This window comes from Trichogramma pretiosum, unplaced genomic scaffold (assembly GCF_000599845.2).
Source record: "Trichogramma pretiosum strain Unisexual culture from Peru unplaced genomic scaffold, Tpre_2.0 scaffold109, whole genome shotgun sequence".
Taxonomy (NCBI): Eukaryota; Metazoa; Arthropoda; class Insecta; order Hymenoptera; family Trichogrammatidae; genus Trichogramma; species Trichogramma pretiosum.
The window spans coordinates 322402-346269 of NW_019640787.1; the positions used below are offsets into that span (position 1 = coordinate 322402).

A 23868-nucleotide genomic window follows, 5' to 3' on the forward strand; every position below is an offset into this window, starting at 1 on the left:
CTTGTGTGTGTGTATGCGTGTGTGCAGGGCATAACACGAATTTTTACTTAGAGACCCGAGCAGCCACTCTCTCTCTTCCTCTCACTCTTACTCAAACGCGCCCTCGCGCTGCCGGGCTTTATCTCTTGAAAGCTTGAAAAAAGTTTTTCCAGCTTGCGTTGAGAATTTTTCGCTGAAAAACTTAGCCGTGACTTCTTCTTATTCTTCTTAAGAGAGAGAGAGAAAAAGAGAGGATCTTTGAATATTGGCGTATAAAGCTTTTTCTCGCACTCTCTTACGTACGCAAATGAAATTACGTTACAAGCACCCGGAAGGATGTAACGAATTTGCAGAAATAATTTACAACGCCTTACACGGACCGGGGACGCACTAGTAGTATGTGCAAAAAGTAACGCCAAAAGGTACAAAGAAAAAAAGAAAGCGTACCCTCGATAAAGTTCTGAACCGCGGGCACGACTTTGTCGTAGCGCAGGCAGCGCAGCGGCAGCAGCTTCTCGAAGCGCGTGAGCCTGTCGTAGGGCGGCGGTAGCTCCACGGTGTGGGGCTCGCGGTGATCGAAGATCTCCTTCCAGACGTCGATGTTCGTCACGAAGGCTTTGCGTATACCCTACGAAAAAAGTCGTAAAATTTCGACTCGCAAGCTCCCCGCGTCGATCTCGATACCTCGAAGCCGGGAACGTCGTTGAGGCGGCAGATCTCGTCCCAGGACTTGACGGGCAGCCACTGGGCCGGATTGGGATGGGGATTCTCGAGGCCGACGCCGCCCGTGAGGAAGAACATCCACTGGGCGCTGGACATCTTGCCCTCCTTGCCGAGCAGATTGACCAGCAGTACGAGGGAGAAGAGGAGCTTGTCCTTCTCGAAGAGCGAGCGGCAGATGTTGACGTAGAGCGAGTACGTGAAGGACTTGCGCAGGTCGTCGAGGCGCTGCTCGATCTTGTTCACGGGCGGCGTGTTGTCGATCGTGCTCTTGAACAGATTCACGAACCAGGCCAGCGAGTACTGGTACATCGGGTCGATGTTGGCCAGCGCGGCTAGTTCGGTGACAAAAAAAAAAGAAGCTCTAAAATGTTACGTACATTAATTATGACGTACACTGAAAAAATTTTGCACTGAATTCGTGTTCACCTGTGGTCTTTTATTGATATCACACTATAGTGTCTTAACTTTATATTCAACAGTTAACTTGAAAAAAGTTCACGGCTACGGTGACAGGAATTTAGGTTCACAGTGAACGCGATTATCAAGCACTTCACGTTGTCGGGGCGATTGGACTATATTGGACTATAACTTGTAAAAAGTTCACGACGCGCAAGATGGTGACAGGGATTTAGGTTCACGGTGAACGCGATTATCAAGCACTTTTTGTTGTCGATTAGACGATTGGACTATATTTAAGTAAAATCTTACATAAACGAGCCTATTTTCTTTATAATATTCGAAAATATTGTAAAAACTTTGTTATTTAAAAAAAAAAGATTTATAAAATATTGCAGTAAAATAGTCGTGATTTATTGTACTTATCAATATTATTTACAAAGGTAACAAAAATATCGCTTATCAGTTATGCCTAGTAACAACAGTGTGGCGATTTGTTTCAATGACTTCATAAGCATGAATATGTGTATCAAATGATACAGTTTCTAATAAGTTTACACGGAAAAAAATTAATTTATCCGTTTTGTATACGTATATGTTATAGCCAGCCAGCTAATAAATAGTGCCATGCGTAGCCGTAATTGCTTTCGAGCGTTGGCTTTACGGTGGTTCTGACATGTGCATTGTCGATATCGCAATATACCGTCACGCGTGAAGCCAAATTCTTGTCACAGTGACAAATGATTCCCTTCAAAATATTAGTATACTGTTTTGTATTCACTGTGTCATAAATAGTTGTTCATTTGATGAATATAAAATGTATTCACGCTGTAGAGATCTATTATTCAGTGCAAAATTTTTTCAGTGTATGCATAGATGAGGACTTCTCAAAAATTCTCAAAAGCGGAAAAAGGGCGAAATATAACGGCAACAAGGATAAACTTCATACTCGTTATATCTGAAAGTTGAGATACATCTGTACATTATTTTTATTCAAGTCACATATTCATTAAACCAATTTTAAAACTCGAGAAAAAGAAAATTTTCTCCTCTATAACTCTAAAAGAATTTAGAATAATGTTCAAATAAAATAAATCTCAAATCGTACATTGAATAAAGACGACGAACAAATACGGGTCTATGCATCGGAACCATTTGCTCGATTGATATACCTCAAAAACTAGCTGCACAAAATTTTTCAGAATTTTTTGTATGAATCTTTCTTTTGTAGAGCACTAAGAAAATTTACCCCCATAAATTATGCATTTTTCGAGCAAAAAAATATTAATAACATTGATATAAATGTTAAAAAATCAAAATCCACGTTCTACAAAACGTACGATGGCTGCCAAATTTTAGATAACTTAATTTTGCAATACCAGAGTTGACCTTTAATTTGAAAATTTTTTTTTTTGAGAATCCCTCATACCATTTGGCTTGTATTACCAATCGTGAAGAAGAGCACGGTGCTATAGCTGGCGATCGATGTGTACTCCGATCTGGTCTCGTCGATGGTCTTCTCCGTAATTTCCGCCGCGGCCTGCTTCGCTTGGATCTCGTTCGAGAGGGTCTTGGACGAGCTTAATACACTTATGGCAGTTTGGTCTTCCAATATGTTTTCGTCCGACTCCGAGAGCACCTCCAATATCTTGTCTTCGATTTCTTTCAGCATTCTGCGGATGGCCGATACACATGCACACAGAGTAAATGTAATATCTCTTTCCGCCCTCGTAGCTTATCTCGCGTAATTGGATTCATTCGATTAAATTTTATTTTTGGCTTATTTTTCTTTCGCTCTCTCTCTCTCTCTCTCTCGAAAAAGGAAAAAAATTGCCAACGTATTTTGATAAAAGTAAAAGAGAGAGAAAAAAAAGGAAGTAAATACGTTACTTTTTGTTCTCGGCTCCCTGCACGATGAGTTGATTCTTTTCAGACTCCAAATCCGGCCTCTCCTTGGCAACGACGATACCGAGCAGCTGATCCTCTAAGCCCGACGGCGTGATCATAAAATTCAATAGAGTCACTTTGACGGCGACCTCGGGCAAATAATGCGGATTTCGCAATTTGGTCGTGATGTAAAACCTGCGTAAAACAAGAAGAAGGATTAAGAGAAAATTAATTGACGAAATTTATTTTTATCTCCATTTTTACGGGGTGTATACCGGAATTTCTCGTTGTACTCGACGGTCGTGTCGCCGAGCTTGATGCAGTAAGCCCCGCCGGACTTGAAGGTCTGCTTGAGCAGCAGCGGCTCGAGGGCGGCGTCGAGCTCCTCGCCCACGTTCTCCAGCAGCACCGGCTGGCCGAACTGTATGGAGTTCTCCAGGATCCTCATGTAGTCCGACTGGCTCAGCCGGATGACGCTGATGTTGGCCGACTTCTCCATGTTCTTGATCCACTTGTTGGCCTGGCCCTGCGGATCGATCATGAGCGGCCAGCGCCTCGAGTTCACCACCATGATGGCGTTGTCGATGGAGAACAGATCCGTGGGCAGGCCGAAGATCGTCCAGGACCTGATCGCCACCGGATCGCCGAGGATCTGGGTGAGCTGAAATTCGGGCGTGCACTCGAGATCGAGCTGATTGCAGGCCACGATCCAGCCGTCGACCTGCTTCTGGCGATACGAGGCGGTGAACACGCCGAGGTAGGCCACGACGCCGGCGCTCACGAGCACGTCGCCGGTCAGCTTGTAGTAGCGCTCGCCGAGCTCCCGGGCGATCTCCGACCAGCGCGTGTACTCGCCGCCCAGGCCGCCTGTATGCGGACGATGCAAAATATGCACACAGTGAATCGATAATTCGATAATTCCAAAACTCTGGCATTCCTATCTCGAACTAATTTAATCTACCTCGATAATTCGAAATCAAAATTAAATAATTGAAATATTGTTCATAGTATAATGTATACACAATATGCGTGAATAAGTACTGCAGTAAAATAAATGTAAATATAAAAGTAGTCTCTTTTTCAACATTATGAAGAGTGAAAATAAATGAAATATTTGCTGAGATTTTAAATAAAGAATGATCAGAAGAAATTATTCTGGATTGAACAGCAAGTTTTTGTTATTTTTTAAAATAAATGATTGCCTTTGTTGTATACATAAAAATTAAAAATCTGGAATTTCTTCATAATAAATCTCTTACTTCTTAAAAATGTTCAATTACTTCACTTGGGAGAAGAACTATTAATAATATTCAATCGATATAAGTACCGGCATTTTTCGATAATTCCAAATTTTTTTCAATCTCTCTTTTACCTCACTAACTCGAACCTCGATAATTTACCTACAGATCTATAAAATGAAAAGGAAAAAAAAGCAAGAAGCAACACACCGATCAGCTCCTCGGCGCGCTGCAGCTTCTGCTGGCAGAGGGCCACCTCGTCGTTCATCATCTGATAGTCGTTCTTGCGCTGGGCCAGCAGCTCCTCGAGCTTGGCCACCTTGGCCTGCACCTCGCGCAGCTTGGCCCGCTTCACCTCGACCCCGGCGATGGCGTACTCGTATCGGGCCTTGGCCTGCGACAGGGCGATCTTCTTCGGGGCCACCACCTTGGCCACCGTGTCGTACTCGCAGATGGCGATGGCCCACTTGCACAGGCCCTCGCAGGCCGTCGACGCGTTGCGTATCTTGTCCGGGTCGAAGTTGGGATTCGTCAGGATGGTCGTGCGTATCTTGTTGATGATGCGCTCGGGTATGTTGTCCTTGTCGAAGGTCAGCAGACTGTCGAGGAACTTGATGTCGCCGAGGATGCGCAGCGACGGCTTCCAGAAGTCGTCGACCATGCGGCCCGCCTCGCCGGGCACGCGATCGGGTTTCACGTCCTGTCCGGAAGATAAACTCGTCACCACATTCGAAATTACCGTTATTTTTATTGCTATTTTTTTTTTCAAAATGAAACAAAAATACAAGCAAAGAAAGGAAATAACTTTTCGAGTACTTTCGTCGAAAGTTTCCTTTCTTTTGCAAAGATACATATATAGTATATTAGAGGATTGTCAAAAGAAGAAGAAGGTGTAAACAAGAAACGAACGAACTTTCAATATGCAAATAGCTTCCATGACGAGCTTCACCCCAGCCGGCGGATTCTTCATCGTCTTGACGATCTGTATGTCTTGAGGAGTCAGGGTATTTAACGCGTCGTTTGCAGCATTCAGAATTGGCAAAACTTCCTTCAAATCAGCGTCGCATTCAGCTTGAATGGCTTGCGCGGCATCCGCCACTGCCTGCGCTCGCGCGCAAAGTCGGCGAGATGGAAAAAGTCGAGAATATAACGTTATATACAGTAGCGAGCTTATATACTATACTCGGCAGCAAAGAAAATAGTCGAGTCGGTGAAAAAGAAGTTTGTTTTTTTTTTTTGCTTTCGTACCATAGCTGCTTCCTCCTCTTCCTTGACGCCGCGCTCGATTTCGGCCGCCTCGGCGGTTTCCGTCTCGATGATCGACAGCACCTTTTCCACGTCCTTGGTGGCCTCGATGAGCTTCGGCTGCAGGGCCCTGAGCGTGTCCTGCATCTTGGCCACCTGCACGTTGGCCTGATTGAGGGACTCGAGGCCGGCCACGTAGCGCCTCTTGCCGTCCAGCACCTCCTTGCGCTTACGCGCCAGTATCTTGTCGAAGGTGCTGATGAGCTCGAGATAGGACGTGGGCGTGACGTAATTGTAGCGCTTGGCGCGCAGCAGGAACTCTTTGGACAGGTCCTGGGTGGAGGTGTGAAAGCTCTGGCACATCTCGATGCAGGCCTGGCGCTCCATGTCCTTGAGCTCGATGTCGCCGAGGAACTTGGTCGCCACGGCCTGGAGGGCGTCCTCGGGCCAGGGCTGCAGCCAGTCGATGGTGCAGCAATTGACCAGCGCCGGGAACTTGCGTATGCGCACGCGAAAGTTCTCGCCGATGGGCGACATCGCCACGACGATGTGCAGCTGCTCCTTCACGGTCTGCACGAAGAGATTGAAGAGGGACACGGGACTGCCGTCCGTCTGCACGGACTTGTCGCGCTGCCGATCGATCTGGCGCATCTTCTCGCAGATGTCGGCCTTCTCGTCGGCCAGAAACAGATTTGGCACCTCGCCCGAGTTCAGCATGTTGCTGATGTCCTCGAGGAAGGACTCCTCCTTGATCTGTATGTCGGTGAACAGAAAGACGGTGTGCAGCTCGGCCTGGGCAGTCTTGCGCAGGATGTCCTTGAGATCGTCGTGCCAGTCGTTGACGCCGTACACCTTGGAGATCTCCACCTGGAAGATGTCGTAGTCGGATATGTGCGCGGCGAGCCGGGTCAGCGACTGGCGGCCCGAGCCACCCACGCCCACGAGGAGCGCGTGACTGCTCGGCTGCATCATTATCCGGCACAGCTTCGACAGATGCTCTATGGCGAATCTGTAACGCAGTGATTAATGTAGATGGGCGAGAGAGAAGAGGACGATATCGATCATTCGCTGTGTATTCCGAGAGCAGTATGTAGCAGTACTTCGCGCTCGATTATTCATGGCGCGTCGCGGACGCGTCTTGCAAAACTTAAATTTACACGCTTGCTCTTTGTGTATGCGGTGTTTTCAATAATTGATATTGTGTATATCGCCGACACGGCCGGCGGCGGGACGATATTTAATTATTTACACGTACCTGAATAAAACAAGATTCATCGGTTTTTTCGAAATAGAATTGTACTCGAGCAGATATTGATCGACCACCAGCGCCAACTCGTCCAGGTTCGGCACCTCCATGTACATCTTTTCCGCGAAGGGATCTTGAAAGTTGCAGTAGATCAAATTTCTCAGCTCGACTTCGCTCACCTTGATGATTGCGTGTATGAAAAAAATCGCAAGATAATGAACAATTCTCAAGTATAATTATTTTATTTTATTTTATCATTATTATGAAATACGATCGATACCCTGGCTTCGGACTCGTCGACGAAATCCGCGAACAGCTTGTTCATATTTTCGTCCATTTGTTTCCTGAGTACCTGCCTTATCAGCTCGACCAGCCAAGTGGTGTCGGCCTCGTCGACCAATCGATCGCCGTAAACGCGAAGTATCTCGTGCACCCACAGTCTTTTCAGGGCGTGCTTGAGGATCGAGAAAGGAAACGAAAACAAAAATGAAATAAGATTAAACGAAGCATCGCGTCCGGGCGCGAGTAATTAATTAATTTACCCAGTCGACCGTTGCCTCGGGCCGCGACAGCAGTATACCCTGCACGACCCTGGAGAAGTCGCGCAAGTTGAACAGATAGTGCGACTTGGCCGGGGTGGGCAGCAAAAATTTCAGCGTCTCCTTGTAGATGTCGAGGGTGGCGAGCACCAGCGGCTCCACGTAATCCAGGAACTCGGGCTTGAAGTCCTTGGCGTCGAAGTGCCAGGCCAGTATCTTGCTGAAGATCGTCATCATCACGGGATCCTCGAACTCGGCGATACTCATGGTGAAGAAGTGGCGCTTGAAGCGCGGCGTCATGTCCTTGCCGCTGCTCGGCGGCAGCATCGCGCAGATCGGCTGCATGTCCACGAGGCGGATCGTGGCGATGTCGCGCCTGTCGTACCACATCGCGTGGTCCAGCCACTGGCGCAGCAGCTCGATCGGCGGCTGCGCGCCGTACTCCTCCTTCTGCGGTATCGACACGTCGTCGATGAATATCACCCAGTGCATGCCTGCCGCGGGGGGGAACGGAGAACGAGAAGGAGGAAATTAAAAAATGTGTTAACGACTTTTTGAAAGCAGCAGTTGAAAGTGCCACTTTCGCAGCATCGCACATAGAATTATAAAGTCCAAACAAATTAAGATTTCAATTTCAAAGTATAAACCAAAGTAAATTAAGGAGATAATTTTGAAAATTCGTGCAAAGAAATTATAGTCCAAAAAAGTTAACAATTTAAAATCAAAAAGTCGAAACAAAAAAATAAGTAAAAAACAAGTAAAAAATTAAAAACGAATTAAAAATTGAAAAATCAAGAAAAAATCAATTAAAATAAAAAAATCTAAAATCAAACAAGTAAAAAGTAAGGAAACAAAAAAACAAAAAACATGAATCAAAAAAACGAGAAAATCAAGAAAAATCAAGAAAAAGAAAAGTGAGAAAATCTCATCACAAGCATCGATGTTTCACATCTGATGCATAATCAATGGGTGCTTACTCAATCAAATCAAATCGTTCCCTCTCATTGAGTTAAGTAATCAGAGTAGTTTCTCGAGCATTAGCGCACCAGATGTGAAACATCGATGCTTGTGTTGAGATTTTCTGACTTTTCTTTTTCTTGATTTTTCTTGATTTTCTCGTTTTTTTGATTCATGTTTTTTGTTTTTTTGTTGCCTTACTTTTTACTTGTTTGATTTTAGATTTTTTTATTTAAATTGATTTTTTCTTGATTTTTCAATTTTTAATTCGTTTTTAATTTTTTACTTGTTTTTTACTTATTTTTTTGTTTCGACTTTTACTTGTTCGATTACTTTTAAATTCTAAAATTTTTTATAGAACATATTATTTATAGAACATATTGTTTTACCGATCTCTCTTCTCACAAAACTATTGGACAGTCAGCGAATTTATCAAAATCTTTCACGAATGCATATTTTATAAATACAGAGACGCGATATTATTACGTGAGATTTATCAAAAATCCACTAGCTAACTAAATGCTCGCCCCATTCACAGTTTCTGACATGACGTAAAAAACCCCTCAGCTGATCATTGCTTGAAGAGCTGCATGAACGATATCGACAAAAAATGCACCAAGACTTGCATAAGTAGTACGCGAAATTGGATAACGGCAAAACGTCACTGGGCAAAGGTGTAATGATGCCAGAGGATCAGGTAATACACACTTATTTCAGCACAATTTTTATTGGAATTTTCGGAAACGTGTGTTTGAGTATTTATAAATATTTACAATTGTCAATCATCATTCTTTTTCGCATTTGTCAGTACCAAAATCTTTGCGGCCCTTGTGTACTGTTTTTTGGTGCTTTACCATATTCGATTTATGTCCAAATATCTTCTCGCACTTTTCACATGCGTAATCTTTGCGCCTTTCGTGTACCGTCCTTTGGTGGCAGAGCAAATGACTTTTCTGTCCAAATTTTTTTTCACACTTGTTACATGCGAAATCTTTCCGACCTTCGTGGACTGTTTTTTGATGGTAAAGCAAATTCGATTTGTGTCCAAATTTTCGTTCGCATTTATCACATGCATAATCTTTGCAACCGTCGTGTCTTATCTTCTGGTGCCTCAGCAATTGCACTTTTTGTCCAAAATTTATTTCGCATTTGTCACATACGAAATCCTTGCGACTTTCATGGACTATATTTTGATGTTTAAACAAATTCGATTTTAGTCCAAATTTTTTCTCGCACTTGTCGCACGCGAAATCTTTGCGCCTTTCGTGTACTGTCTTTTGGTGGACAAGCAAAGTTGATTTTTGCGTAAATTTTTTCTCGCACTTGTCACATTCAAAATCTGTGCGACCATCGTGTATTGTCATTTGATGGTAAAGCAATTTGGATTTGTGTCCAAATTTTCGTTCGCACTTGTCGCATGCATAATCTCTATGACCATCGTGTATCGTCTTCTGGTGAAAAATGAAATGATCTTTTCGTCCAAATTTCTTTTCGCATCTGTCACATGCAAAGTCTTTGCGACCTTCGTGGACTGTTTGTTGGTGCCTGATCAAATCTGACTTTTTTCCGAATATCTTCTCGCAATTGTCGCATGGAAAATTTTTACGACCTTCGTGTAATATCATTTTGTGCACAAATAAGCTCGATTTACGGCCAAATTTTTTTTCGCATTTGTCGCATACGTAATCTTTTCGACTTCCGTGTACTGTCATTTTGTGCTCCCACAAGGACGATTTATATTTAAATTTCTTCTCGCATTCGTCACATGAATAATCTTTGCGACTTTCTTGAACTGTTTTTGTGTGCATTTTCAAATTGCTTTGATTTTCAAATTTCTTCAGGCCCCTGTCGTATGCTAAATATTTGTGACCCTCGTGAAGTGTTGTCATATGCAAGAGCCAACTTGATTCATTTCCAAATTTCTTCCCGCAATAGTTACATAGGTAATATTTTTTTCCAAATATCTCCTCGTACTTATCGCATGAAAAATCTTTGCGACCCTCGTAGACTGTATTTGGGTGTTTCGTCAATTTTAACTTTTGTCCAATTTTTCTCTCTCGCTTGTTGTGTACTGTTTTTATGTGCATCAGCAAACTTCGTTTATTTCCAAATCTCTTGGCGCACATTTCACACAAGTTATCTTTAAAAACTTCGTGGAATATTTTTTTGTGCTTAAGCAGAGTTAATTTATTTTCAAATTTTTTCTCGCACTTGTTGCATGTGAAATCTTCGAGATTTTTGTGTACCAATTTTTGGTGAGTCAACAAACTCGATTTTGTCACAAATTTCTTCTCACATTGGTCGCATGGAAAATCTTTGCGGTTTCTGTGTTCTGATATTTGGTGTCTACTCAAATGACTTTGAAATTCAAATTTCTTCTCGCAATTGTCACATGAGTAATTTTTTTGTTCTTTGTGAGTTGCGTCTCGGTGTGTTATCATGGTTGATTCTAGTGCAAATGTCTCCTGGCAAATATCACAAACGTGTCTTTTGTCGTCTGAAATAACAATGGCAAGTTCACTTGAATTATCATTTGAGATAATTTCCTCGGATTTCTCATCACTTTTATCCATTTTGGGGCTTAAAATAAACGATGGATTTTTTGTTACGGAAATTGAACGAATAAAATTTATCTTCTGATAATGTAATTTTCTTTCGTCGGGATAGACAACATTCAAACTAATTTGTTTTTACTACAAACATGATTTTCAAGGGACAAATTCAAAATCGTTTATGGTCATATTGTTTACAATTAAGGTACTGATTTATCTGTTTATACACTATTCTTGCCATACTTAAATAAATTTAGAATTCTAACTTGGCGACGATTCTTTCGAGAAATTTTTCTGCCTTCCAAAATTAAGTACTTTCCCAAAACCCCCAACAAGCAACATTCACAAATTGTGTTATTCATTCTATAAAAGAAATATGATTGAGAGTCATCAGGTAAGAAAAAGAGTTATTCAAGAGGATTAAGATGTATTTATAATTATTTGGTTTATTAAAAAGTGACTCGTACTTTAATTATTTTCTTTAACTTTCAATTGTAGCTTCGAAAGTAAATTTTTATTAAAAATTATTTATTATTTTGGGTAAAATTATTTATTATTTTGTGGATTGATGAATTAAAATATTAAATTAGTTCATTGAGCGGTTATCGTTCGTTGTATGCAAAAATAAACTTCACTCAAGGAAAAAGACTCTGAAGTTTCACTTCTGGCGTTTTCATATACAATGTATTCTAGACAATTCAACCACCAGAAGTGAAACTTCAGAATCCTTTTACTTAGATGAAGTTTCTTCCTGGAATTTCATGTAACTTTTGTTGATTTTTAATGTTTGTTTTTTTATCAAATTATTAGCTTGCTTGGATTTTTATTTTTTTGTAATTTTGGTCGCAGTTTATTTTCTAACTGCTGTTCTGCAAGTTTACATGTTTTTAGTTTAATTTTAATTTTTACTCTTAATCAGCTGTTTACTGATTTTTAATTTCAATTCAATTGATTGAATTTTAATTTTTTTTATATTCTCAATTTAGTTTCTTCATTTCAATGCAAACGCATTTTGCGAAATACTTTTCGAATCGTCGTAAGCGATCCAGTAGTGTAAGTCAAGGGCAATCGCGCCAGCAACTTGCGAGAGAACTTCATTTTCATTTCGAGTTTATATACATACCTGGCGGAGCACCGTACAGGCCCTTCCTCCGCTTGTCCAGCTTGCTCATAATGATGTCCTGCGTCTGGTTGGCCGTCGTCTGCGCCGAGAACGTGACGAACAGCGGCTTGTAGACCTTCGGGTCGTTCTTCTTCAGCAAAAACTCGCTGATGTAGGCGGACTTGCCGGTGCCCGTCGGCCCGACCAGCAGCACCGGCTTCTGGTGCAGCACGAGCATCTTGATGAGATGCAGATAGCGCACCGTCTCCACGGTCGGCACGATGATCTGATTGACGGGCAGGTCGCGCGGTATCGGCGCGTCGTTGAGCAGCTCCGCGGCCCAGGGCTCCCAGTGGCCCTTGCCCTCCTTCACGTAGCGATAGTCGTGCACGAGGCCCTCGCCAGGCAGCAGCGTGACGTAGGGCTTGCGCAGCGGCGGCACCTCGCTCGGCAGGCCGAACTGCGCGTGCACCTCGATCGGGAACTCGCGCTCCATCAGGCCGCGAAACAGTAGGCTGAATTTCTCGCGATACGAGGGCAGGATCGTGCTGCCGAGGGCCCAGATGCACGAGAAGAAGAAGCAGCCCTCGATCTGGGCCCTCATCTCGAGATCCGATATCTTCTCCACGTACGCCTCGTCCGTGAAATCGTCGCAGAAACAATCGTAGAGGTGCATCACGGATTTGACGAGATTGGCGTCCGGCATGGTAATCATTTCCTGCGTGCGATCGTTTCAATGATTAATTTCATTTTTATACAATGAAAAAAAGTTAAGTTTACTTTGACTCCGCAACGTCTGATGAAGTACAGCAGCACCGGACAGAATCGCAAGAACATGTCCCTCAGCTGTGTTTTTCTATGCTCGCCGAATGATTTCGGCAACGTGTTCATCCACGAGAGCAGCAGAGGCTCCCAGCCCAAGGAAACCGGCTCCATGTAGATCATGCCACAGCGAGAGACAGTGGCTGGCGACGCTACCTGGTATTAAAATTTCAAAATGAGTAAAAATAAAAGTTAAAACTATCGCACTTGAATTGTGAACAGTAATAAAATGTAAAAAAAAAGGATAATTACCGACGATTTTGGATAGTCAATACATTTATGAACATTCGAATTCATTACTGTGTGCGTTATGATATATTGTTGGAACTGATACATAATTTTATACATTTTTATACATTTTAACATTTCCCTAAGCATTATTTTATTGATTTCAATATTTATAATCAATGTTTCTTTTATTCAAGAATAGAGTTTTAAAAAATAAAGAAGTTTTAAAAAATAAAAATAAAGAAGTGTAGGAAAACGTATCCAAAGTCGAAAGTAATTTTACGTTTTCAGTTCACAACATTGTAGTGTATTTAAGTAAGAAAAAATGAAAAAAAAACCGTCAAGTCTAAAACAAAGCCTCCATCACTAACTTCGAGATCCATCGGCTCGAATATCATGCTGGTGGTGGGCGCCAACTGTATGATCTCGCCCGACATCAGGCAGAGCTTCTTGTTGTCGTCCAGCACCGTGTTCATGTTCTCGATCCAGATCGCGTCCACCGGCCCGTCGAAGATCAGCCACTTGCGATTCTTGTTGGTCGACGTGGCGAACTCGCGATACTTGACCGCCAGCACGCCGTCGCGCCACTCGTGCGACGCCGGATCGAACTGGCCGTACAGCTGGCCCATCGTGATGGACTTTGGATTGATCACGGTGATCTCGACCCGGTGCTCGTCCATCAGACCGCGCTCCTCCAGCAGGCCGAGCGCCTCGGCCAGCACGCGATAGGCGCAGGTCTTGCCCCCGAATGGCAGACCGACGATCATGAAGCCGTGGCGCACGATCATCATCTCGAAGATCTGCTGGATCTTGAAGAGAAAGAAGTCGGTGCACTGGAGATTGGCTCGGACGCAGGCCTCGCGCACGCAAGCGTTGAGGTGAGTGTAGTCGGGCTCGGGTAGCTTCACGCCCGGGAACAGATCCGACACGATGCCCTGGAACAGCGGCAGATCCTGGCTCAGGAACTTGGGCAGATTCACGTCCTTGATGCTGCGCAACAGCAGTATGTCCTCGGACTCGTCCGGATACTTGAGCTTGAGATTGCCCGCGGCGATGAGGACGGACTTGACGGCGCGCATGCCGTAATCGTAGTGGCACTGGCTGCTGAGCTGCTCCGAGCACAGCTTGTAGGCGGTGACGATCTTCACGGCCAGAGGCCGGCCGTTGTAGAAGCCGTACGAGTAGAGGGTGTTCTCGGATATGAGGGCGTAATCGGGCACCATCATCGCGACCGAGCGAAACAGCGCCTTGAGATTGTCGGGCAGCTCGGAGCGACCGGCGTAGCCCGGATTCATGGTGATGAACACGGCGCAGGTCGGGTCGAGGCTGATCTCTGTGCCCTCGAACAGCAGCGTGTCCGAGGCCGAATTGATGCCGCGCTGAATGGTGAGTATCTGCTGGGCGACGACCGAAAGGACCTCGAGATCGATGCGATTGAACTCGTCGAAGCAGGACCAGGCGCCGCACGAGGCCAGACCCTTGAAGAATTTGCCGAGGGCCAGATAGTCCATGCCGTCGGAGCAGTTGAACACGACGCACTGCTTGGCCACGGCCTTGGCCAGGTCCTTGGTGGTCTCGGTCTTGCCGGTGCCGGCCGGGCCCTCGGGCGCGCCGCCCAGATGCAGACTGAGCGCGCCGAAGAGGGTGCGGTAGCAGCGATCGGTGAGCGGCGTGATCACGAGGCGCGACGTGTTGCCGAGGTACTCGTAGCCGTAGGCCAGGTGACTGTTGATCATGTAGGTGATCATGTTGTTTTCCTAAATTTGTAAGTCATTTTAGAATCACTGAATGCGAATCGTAATTATTTGATACTTGAAGGCAATTCTAATTATTCATGTAATCAATTTTTTTATGACATTAAATTAAATTTTATTCAAAATAAGATATCAAATTTTTTTGTCATTTTGCTTTTAGAGATAATTCTAATTTTGTAACAAAAAAAATCATTTGGTATTTCATAACTTGATTCAATGAAACATTCTACTCCTTTTAACTTTTTGATTGCTTTACTTTCCTATTGCAGTATGAATTATTTCTAATTAATATAAGAGCCATTGCGATTATAGATCGAATTGAACCCTCTTAGAGCCAACTTCATGTAAGTACAAGAAATATTTTAGTGTCATCTATATACGCCCTCTGTAGTTAATAATATCTTTCATATATTAAATGACATACTCATAAGAGTTCCATGCGCGCGTAGCGCGCACATATTAAAGTCTAGTTTTATTATAAAGTTTAACGTATTACAATATACACATTTATTCTGAACTACTATATTTCTATACGTATTTGGGTGTATATTTTAGTATAACATAAACAATTAAAATTTTGACTTTGAATTATCAAGATAGTTCAATGACTCGAAATTCAAATTTTCATTTCAAAATATCAAGACGATTTTTTACTATATTAATTAATAGAGGATGTTGATGTCAGAGTCTAATTTCGAGTTATCGAGGATTTACTATACCTGCCAGTAATATCTAAGATGACAAAGCCACTTGAAGTCGGTATTGACCGATACAGCCTCGTCACACAAACCCTTCAACACATCTTTGCCGTGGACATCGATCGTCACCAATGCCTCTGTGAAAAATTAAAAATCCTAGCATCATTTCCTTGAAAATGAACAATAAATAATAGGATACCTACCCAAAGTGACACGATTTTGCTTCGACAACTTGCCCCTCACGAGCAGAATGATGTCGTTCAGCTCCTGCTGGCACTGCCTCCAGTACATCTTCAGGCCGTCCAGGCCCGCGTCGGCCATCGCGCGCTCGATCTGCTGCGTCCAGTAGAGCTGGCCGACGCAGAGCACCGTCTGGCCGGGCCACTCCAGCACCCACTGGGTGCGGGGCTTGCTGCGATAGGCCTCGATCGCTCGCGCGACCTGATCGCGCACGCTCTTGCGCATGTCGGCCTCGAGCTCGACGAGCCACTTCTCGACCTGGCCCCGAGCGGCCGAGGTCGAGATCACGTCGCACAGACCGACCACCTCGCCCTCGGCCGACTGTATCTCCAGCACGTTGAGATCGTCGTCGAAGGTCAGATAGGCGATGCCCTCGAAGCACTTCTTCAGATGGGGCTGGACGCGAGTCGGGTCCCTCGTCTCCGACAGTATCTCCAGCAGCTCGTCGTTCGACAGAAAGAAGAATCGCGGAAAGATCAGTCGCTTCTTCTCCAGATAATCGTTGAGGCCCTTCTGTATGAGCTCGAGCAGGGCGACGTTTTTTTTGAGCCTGTCGAGGATCTTGTCGATCTCGATGACGCGCATGACGCGCGGATCGATCTGGACGGTGCGCATGATGTCGCGCCAGGTCTTGTCGACGACGGAGAACTTTTTGCCCTCCTCGGGCATCTGTTGCTGTATGTCGGGCGACGAGAATATCGGCTCGAGATACATCCAGGTGCCTTGCACGGATAGCCACTGGTCTAGAATATTCTGCAGCAGGTGTAATTTCCTCTCCCAACGTCTGAAATAATAATACTAATGAATATAGCTTGAAAGTACACATTATCAGTGTTGTTTTTATAAAAATTACAAAATTTGCTCCTCGAACGGCTGTATGTAGGGCGAATTTTTCATCGTCATCGTCTTCATTATGTGATCGTCGAGAATCAACTGAATGTCGTCGATGGCCGCCACGACGTAGGTGCCCGAATCCTTGTACGGATTTATCACGAAGTTCAGGTCGACCCAGTCTCTCTCCATCTTCTGCATGGTCTTCTCGAGATTGTTCTCCTTGGTCGCGGCCTCGGCGATCGTCTCGAACTGCTCGATGTAGCCGTCCAGCTGCATGTCCAGTATCCGCTTCAGAGTGAGATTCTCGTCGAGCTTGATCTGGCGCTCGACGATGGCCGATATGCGCGCCCAGTGGCGCTCCTTCAGGCCCGGATTGCCGAGCGTCATGACCACCGACATGCGCTCCTTGAGCAGCTCGATGCGCTCGCGGGCCGCCTCGGCGAGCCTCTTCGGCTCGGGCTCGTGAAACGATTTCTCCAGCTTGAATATCGTCCTGCGATGAAAATGAGTAATTTTTTTTTTTATTTTTATTTTCATTCGTTCGAGTAGGAATAACAATGATAGTGTACCTGAAAGCGCTCGATACGTCCATCTCGATGTCCTCCGGATGATAGGTGCCCACCATGGCCGTCATCCACTTGTCGTACTTGGTGAGATAGTCGCAGGTGACGTCGTAGAGCTTCTTGTAGGGCGCCAATCGGTCCGCCACCTCCTTCCGCAGAGGATACTGAGTGACCTCCCAGCCGAAGGCGTTCTCCTCCTCGTTGAACTTGTCGATCTTCTCCATGGCGTGCATCAGTTTGTTCTCCAGCACCTGGCCCTTCTTCTGGTAGCGAAACACCTCCTCGATGTCGCCCAGGTACTGGTACTCCTCGACCAATTTCGAGTAGGTCTCCAATTCCTCGGCGAATTTCTGATATCGCACTGTAATTATCGAAAGTGACATTAGTTACGAGCGAAAGTTCAAGGCCAAAACGAGCGATTTACTTACTCTTCAGAGCCTCTTGAAATTCGCGAGTTTTATTCTCGACCAGTATCTTGTTGTTGTCCAAAATTTGGGGCATTCTGTGGTGCCATCGGAAGACCGCGTTATTTTCCAGTATCTCCTGATCGGTAAGCAGATGAAAATCCGACAGAAACAGTATGTTGTGAATGATCTCGCGCAATTTCAGCTTCAACTTCTTCAAGAGGCTGTCCTCCACGGTTTTCATGTACTCGATCATTTCCATCAGCGCGGACGTACTCGGTGGAAAACTTTCGGCGCGCTCGTTGATCTTGGCGTACTCTTGCTCGACGCTGTTGATTATTATCGTTATTCAGTGTTCGATCGTGAAAACCGTTCGTACGACAATTGTTCATCGAGTAGCGACCTTTTTACCAGAATTTTGTAGCGCGATATCAGCTCATCCAATAACATGTTCTTGAAAGACGACACATTGTCGGCGGCGAGCTTGAGAAAATCTTTCTGGTTTATCTCGAACAGCGTCGTCCAGACGGTCGCGTCGTTTTCCAAAATAATTTGATTCTCCAGATCGCTCAGGTAGCATATGAGCTCTCGATACTCCTCGAAAGTCTTCTCCTTGTCCGATATGAAATCTTTGACTTTCAGCATCTCCGAATCGTCGAAATATTTCTTGAACCTGCGCGGAATTCAATTATGAGTCGACGGACGAAGTATATCGATTTTACCAAAATTTAATTTGAAAAAATATTCGTACACTTGAAGCTTCTCGATTATACTTTCCGGTTCGACTCTTTGCTCATCGATGACTTGAACGATTTGTTGCTTAAAATTGTCGATCACGTCTCTCGAAACACTCGGCTAAATTAATTATAATTTTTCTTGAAGAGGAAGAAAATTGTCGGTAAAATATTAAATCAAAAAAATTGAACCTTGAGCAACGTTTTTGGCCCGGACCAATCTAAATACAGTTGAGTTTCGAGTTGATCGAACACCATAACGGCGTCGCTCATCGAGTCGAGTGCACTGCCAAGGATACTTTTGAAATTGTGCATCGGCGGATTGAACGCGATTTCTCTCGACTTGATGTTTACGTCGAGTCTGTATGTGTTGCACGTATCCTGACGAAAAATAATGTTTGATCTCATAATCTTCCTTGTGCAAAAGCTAATGTTAAGATTTAATACTTTACCTTGACATCCAAAATGTAAGACATGAAATTTTTTTGACTGTTCTTGTAAATGGCCAACAGTTGAGATTCCATGAGCTTGGCGATGCAGCTGAAGAACCTGTGAAAATTTCTCGTATCCACTGGACTCGGTACGAGATTTTTTTTGTTGTTCTGCAAAATTGATTAATTCATCACAGCGCCGAAACAAAATCTATATACCAAGATGAAGAAAACCGAATCATTACCACGAGAAATATCTCCTGTATCCCGCCGAACCACTGGACCTTCAAGTATCTCACGGCACTTTGAACCTGCTTGTCGATGAAACTTTGAAATTCCATTAAATCCCAGCAGCCGGGATGCTCTTTAATCTCGTTCAAGTCGATTAACGAAAAATCACTGGACGCAATGAGCGAGAGAGAGAGACAGACGACAAAAGACACAAAAAAAATGGAGAAAGAAGCAAACGACATATATAAGCTTAACGAAGAGAGCAGCAGCGGAGTAGAAGGATGGTGGGTATAGAAATTGAAGTGATTCAATTTACCGAAATCTCTTTCCCCAATGATTCCAGGACATTTTCATACACGGATTGATTAGATTGAGATTGTCTCTGATTTTGCGTTTGCGCAAATTGAAAGTCCTCGAGTCGACGAGCGAGTCTATCACCGTGGATTGCTGCAACGAAAAAAATAAAAAATAAAAAATAAAGTAAAGACGATTCTCATTCGAGATAATCTCTATGCAGCGAAAGCGAAAGACAAAATTATATATAATAATACTCGAATTGAGTGATCGTAGTCGTCGTCGTCCTTTCGACGATCCTGCAGCGCGAACTCGACAATGGACTTCTTGATGGTCCAGATGAAGTCGTCCTTGACCTCGTTGACGAGCTTCTTGAGAAACTCGGCCCGATGGGCTGTCTTGTGCTTAGCCGGGACGAGGGCGAGAATCGAAGCGAGCACCTCGGCGTCGATGGGCGCGACGTTCAGAGTGTCCAGGCCGCTGCTGATGTAGTAGCGAAACTGCGACATCAGCTTGGCGTCGTTTTCTTCCTCGTCGTCGTCGTCGCCGTCGCCGTCGCCGCAATGTCGCTGCTGCTGCTTCATGACAACGTCGACGATCTTCTTGCGGAACTCCTCCTTTCTCAGGCGCACCCGAGTGTACTCGCCCGCGGAGTCGTGGAGTTTGCGGCGTTTGTTGCTGTTCGGTGGAGCCGAACAAGTCCTCGGCGGGAATGGAAATTCGTAGGTCTTGAGGCAGCTTCGCGAGACGGACGACGCAGCTGGCTCCACGATGTCCGGGTCGCAATCGACCAACGACGACGACGATACGGTCGGATTCGTCGTGAGCGAGCTGATGCTCGATCCGCAGAATCCATCCCGACCGTATGCCGGCCCGTGACGAGATTCCTTGGATCGCTTCGTTGGCTCGCACATCGTGGCAGTTCGATCTTCGCGATGACGTTTTCACTTGTAGAAATCGGTTGAGTTGGCTGATCGATGAAAAATCGAGTCTTGTTTCATGACTCGATCCATTGCACCCATCGATTAACCTGTAAATGTATCTAGTTTATTATGTTTATACATAGAAGTGTATTATGCTACAACACCCACTAAGTCATAATTGCAAAAATGAACGTCGCAAACGTCGATGAGTCGTCGTCGATTCGCCTCGTAAACTTTTGTAAGAATCCGCCGTGTCAACTTTTCTCTTTACCATCTATGTGTGCGTGTTTATGCACGTATACACTGTCGCGATGTGCGCGCGCAGCCGCTGCAGACGCGTCTGCTATTATTATGTGATGTTCGGCAATACTCGATGATCAGATTTTGACGCGTTGCTTGCTGCTGCACCGGTTGTTCACGAACAATTTGACAGCGTGTGATTCATTGGAAATCACAATTATTGTTATTACCCAAAAGGCATATACCAAAGAGAAACGACCCCAGCTGCATCTCAATTGCGGAGCCAGCGTTGGAAATCGTGAGTACACACCGTCTACGCGTTGCACACAAGTAACATTACCTCGAATCGAGTATTTTGTCTCTAAGGCAACCTCGAATGCGATCGATTTTCCCGAAACCTTGGCGATTTTTTCATCTTCCTCATCCTGCAAGCTTAAAACGTGCTTCTTCGTTGCAAGAAAGCAATCCATGTACCGGTGCGCGTGAACGTGCATTGCTATTGTCGTTTTTAGGTTAAGCTGCAGCGATACCGTGCACTGGCTTAGGGTATCATTTTTTGAATTAAAATTGCTAAGTGAAAACTCTTTTTCCCACAGATGCTGTTCAAAAACATAACACGATGCATAAGCACCAACAACGTTCTGTGGCAGGCCAGCAACAAGTCTCTATTGGCCAAGTTGAGGAAGAAAACAGGTTACACATTTGCAAATTGTAAAAAAGCTTTGGAACTTCATGAGAACGACGTAGAGAAGGTCTGTCATACGCAATAGTTTTTTAAGGACGAGTAATTTTTAACGTATGAACTGTCATGTTATTTTTGATATTACTTTTAGGCAGAAAAGTGGTTGAGAGATCAGGCTCAAGCTCTGGGCTGGTCGAAAGCTCAGAAGCTCCAAGGAAGAACAACTAGTCAAGGTCTTATTGCAGTAATCACAAACCAAGCTCACGGTGCACTTATTGAAATCAATTGCGAGACAGACTTTGTTGCCAAAAACAAAGATTTCCATGGACTCGCTGAAGTTGTAGCTGACGCTGTTCTCAAACATAATCTTAGTGTTGGATTGAATGGTCACAACAGATTTATGTTGGATGCAGATGCTCTAAAATCATTGTCAGCTCATGATGGAATTAGTGTAGCTGATCATTCTGCACTGGCAATTGGTACTCTAGGAGAAAATATAGCTGTCAAGCGTGCCCTGTGTATGAGTGTTCCCAATGATGTACATCTTGTTGGATTTTCTCATCCTGCTGCCAGTGAACCTGGAAAAGTTTTATATGGAAAGTACGGTGCATTGTTGGCATTCAAAACTCAAGATGATCCAATTGAATTAGGAAAACAATTATGCCAACATATAATTGGTTAGTAGTCATGTGCCTATTACGTATTAAAGGCCAAGCACACTATTAATATTGTAATATGCTTCAATTTTAATAATATTTTTCTCATTTTTTCCAATGAGTAGTTAAACAATCATCTAGAAGCTGAATTACAATGTTTAAAACATTGACACAATTGAAATCTACAATTTTTTACCACAAATTGTCTTATGAGTTATTTCAAATAATCACTTACGGGATAGCTTGTTTTTTAAAGTTATAAAAACTAAATTAAAGATTCCATTTACTTTAAAGTTAAGTCAATTCCATGTAAGCAAGATCACAGTCAATCTACTGAATTTTGTCACAACATTTTTATATGAATAACTTTTTATTCATTGAAAAAAATGAAAAAAAAAAATTTTTTTTACAGTAAAATACACTTAGCAAGCTACAGTCACTATTTCTGGTCTATAAACTTACCAGTTTTGCATTACTTGTTGAAAAAAAATGTTATTTGGCTTAATATAATTTTAATATTTTTTCATAGGTATGAATCCAACCAAAATTGGTAATCCAGAAGTTGACGAACCTGCTCAAAGTTCTGATGACGAAGCTACTTTGATACATCAAGAGTTCATTCTAGACCCCACTATTAAAGTTCAGCAATTGTTAGACGAAACAAATACTCAAATCTTGGACTTTGCAAGATTTGAAATGGGAGAAAGTATCGAGGGACAGCAAGATTTAGACGCTGTTGAGACAGCTGGGTGAATGAATTAGTTCAAACTTGTAAAGAAAAAAATTCAAATGTTAATTTTCACTGACTTGTTGACAAAAATTATGCTTGAAGCATAAAAAATAGTTTAATGTACAAATAGCGAGTGTTTTTTTAGAAAAACAAAAAACCTAATACAACATGTAAGTTGTACATTTTATTTGTACACGAATAATGACTGAGTATTTTTTGTTTGTTTGTTTCATTGGCACTAATTATTCATAATTAATTAAACAGCTGAGCCCGTTTGAGTTTTCTCAGACGATCAGGCAACTTTTGAGATTTCCACAGCCAAGTTCTACAATCTTTCTTCCAATAGGGCGCGATTTCATTGAGTTCATGCATATTGCCCTGAAACAATGTGCCTTTGTAAAGAAACTCGAAATCGAGCGACCAGAGCCATTACATATCATACAGGCAGATGATCGAAACTTACCTGAAAGTTCAGAATGCTGACATCCTGCAACTGCATCGAGTTGGTCGTGGTGTCGTAGGTTCGAATCACTCTTAGCACGCCGCTGTAATAATTGGGCGGCTGATCCTCGTAATCGTCGACCTCGTTGTCAGCCGCCTGTATGACGTTCTCCTGTACCTCGTCTCTAACCGCCGCCGCGTCATCGTCGTTGTTGTCGGCGGCCAACTCGGGGTCGCTGCGCGACCTCGCCGCGTCGTGCAGCTCCAGGGACGAGCGAAAAGAGCTGAGCATACGCATGTAGCTGTCCTCGTCGCTCGGCGTCAGGTTCGAGTCGCTCTTCGATCTTAACAAACGCGGAGAAGTGTCTTCGATTAGATAATTATCGCTGCTGTTACCTGTCGATCGATGGCAAACATAAAAAAACGGGGGGTTGTGTGTATACCAATTGAAGCTTTTTGATTTTTGAATAGCGGGCGATGATGGCGCGTGTGTGCGTGCGAATGATTTTCTCTCTCGTAAAGGAAGGAGAGGAAAAAAAAAATGATCTCTCGGGTTGACAACGAGCGTATGAATGCGGCGTTATGAAGTAATCTAATATGTTGTTATATATTTACTGCTTCCACGATCATCGTCAGCTGTTTCTTGGCGCTCCATCGAGTCTCTGGCATAACGATTTCTGTAACACCACGAGGAATTATTCACTTCTTTGTCGTTTTTCGGCGAGCCGCCGAAAAAGCTTCTAACCTTGTTCAACATTTTCTCGCGATGTTGAAACACTATCTTTTATTTGCCGGTGAATAAATAAATAAAACAAAAAAAATTGAAGAGATCGTGGCACGTTACACCCGGCAAAACAAAGGGGTGCACGGAAACCTACTGGTGTATAATGATGACAACACGCCACTGCGGGTAGCAGAAAATTTTTCCCTCTCTCTCTCTCTCTCGTCGTAATAAACGCGCGATCGATGTGTATTATGTCGATTTTGTGTTTGTAAACAAAAGGCACATATGATCAGAGAGACACAACGAGGCCTGTGCAGCAGCGGGACTTTTAATATTCGCTTACAATTAAATATTGTACTGGGCCATTATTGAAAT

General features: G+C 43.8%; 3 protein-coding genes across 4 annotated transcripts in view; 1 reads left to right on the forward strand and 2 right to left on the reverse strand.

The window, feature by feature from the left end:
- Positions 1–20011, reverse strand: part of LOC106653945 (dynein heavy chain 7, axonemal) — a 41414-nt gene extending 21403 nt beyond the window's left edge. The window contains exons 1-26 of the mRNA XM_023463523.1: positions 19355–20011; positions 19120–19250; positions 18818–18971; positions 18594–18743; positions 18334–18522; positions 18159–18262; positions 17811–18080; positions 17432–17736; positions 17010–17364; positions 16460–16933; positions 15570–16390; positions 15388–15503; positions 13286–14671; positions 12645–12842; positions 11886–12582; positions 7257–7747; positions 6995–7168; positions 6724–6893; positions 5472–6477; positions 5137–5325; positions 4434–4923; positions 3261–3852; positions 2989–3180; positions 2545–2771; positions 664–1034; positions 427–607 (exon numbers count right to left, since the gene is read on the reverse strand). Of these exons, the coding sequence (XP_023319291.1) occupies positions 427–607; positions 664–1034; positions 2545–2771; positions 2989–3180; positions 3261–3852; positions 4434–4923; positions 5137–5325; positions 5472–6477; positions 6724–6893; positions 6995–7168; positions 7257–7747; positions 11886–12582; positions 12645–12842; positions 13286–14671; positions 15388–15503; positions 15570–16390; positions 16460–16933; positions 17010–17364; positions 17432–17736; positions 17811–18080; positions 18159–18262; positions 18334–18522; positions 18594–18743; positions 18818–18971; positions 19120–19250; positions 19355–20011 (10090 nt within the window). The remainder of the gene's footprint in view (positions 1–426; positions 608–663; positions 1035–2544; positions 2772–2988; positions 3181–3260; positions 3853–4433; positions 4924–5136; positions 5326–5471; positions 6478–6723; positions 6894–6994; positions 7169–7256; positions 7748–11885; positions 12583–12644; positions 12843–13285; positions 14672–15387; positions 15504–15569; positions 16391–16459; positions 16934–17009; positions 17365–17431; positions 17737–17810; positions 18081–18158; positions 18263–18333; positions 18523–18593; positions 18744–18817; positions 18972–19119; positions 19251–19354) is intronic.
- Positions 20012–20377: 366 nt separating this feature from the next.
- LOC106654005 (elongation factor Ts, mitochondrial) lies at positions 20378–22497 on the forward strand. Its single transcript, XM_014373691.2, has 4 exons — positions 20378–20558; positions 20857–21012; positions 21094–21619; positions 22128–22497. Exons 2-4 carry the CDS (start codon positions 20857–20859, stop codon positions 22349–22351), a joined length of 906 nt encoding a protein of 301 aa, XP_014229177.1. The 5' UTR covers positions 20378–20558; the 3' UTR covers positions 22352–22497.
- Positions 22498–22514: 17 nt separating this feature from the next.
- On the reverse strand, positions 22515–23688 carry LOC106654006. Of its 2 annotated transcripts, XM_014373693.2 has the most exons (4): positions 23515–23688; positions 23385–23446; positions 22792–23165; positions 22515–22706 (listed from the first exon to the last, which is right to left on the reverse strand). In XM_014373693.2, the coding sequence occupies exons 2-4, from the start codon at positions 23422–23424 to the stop codon at positions 22581–22583; spliced, it is 540 nt and encodes a 179-aa protein (XP_014229179.1). In that variant the 5' UTR covers positions 23425–23446; positions 23515–23688; the 3' UTR covers positions 22515–22580. The 2 variants fall into 2 exon arrangements, with proteins under 2 accessions (XP_014229179.1, XP_014229178.1); XM_014373692.2 differs by having other exon boundaries at positions 23385–23687.
- Positions 23689–23868: the final 180 nt, after the last annotated feature.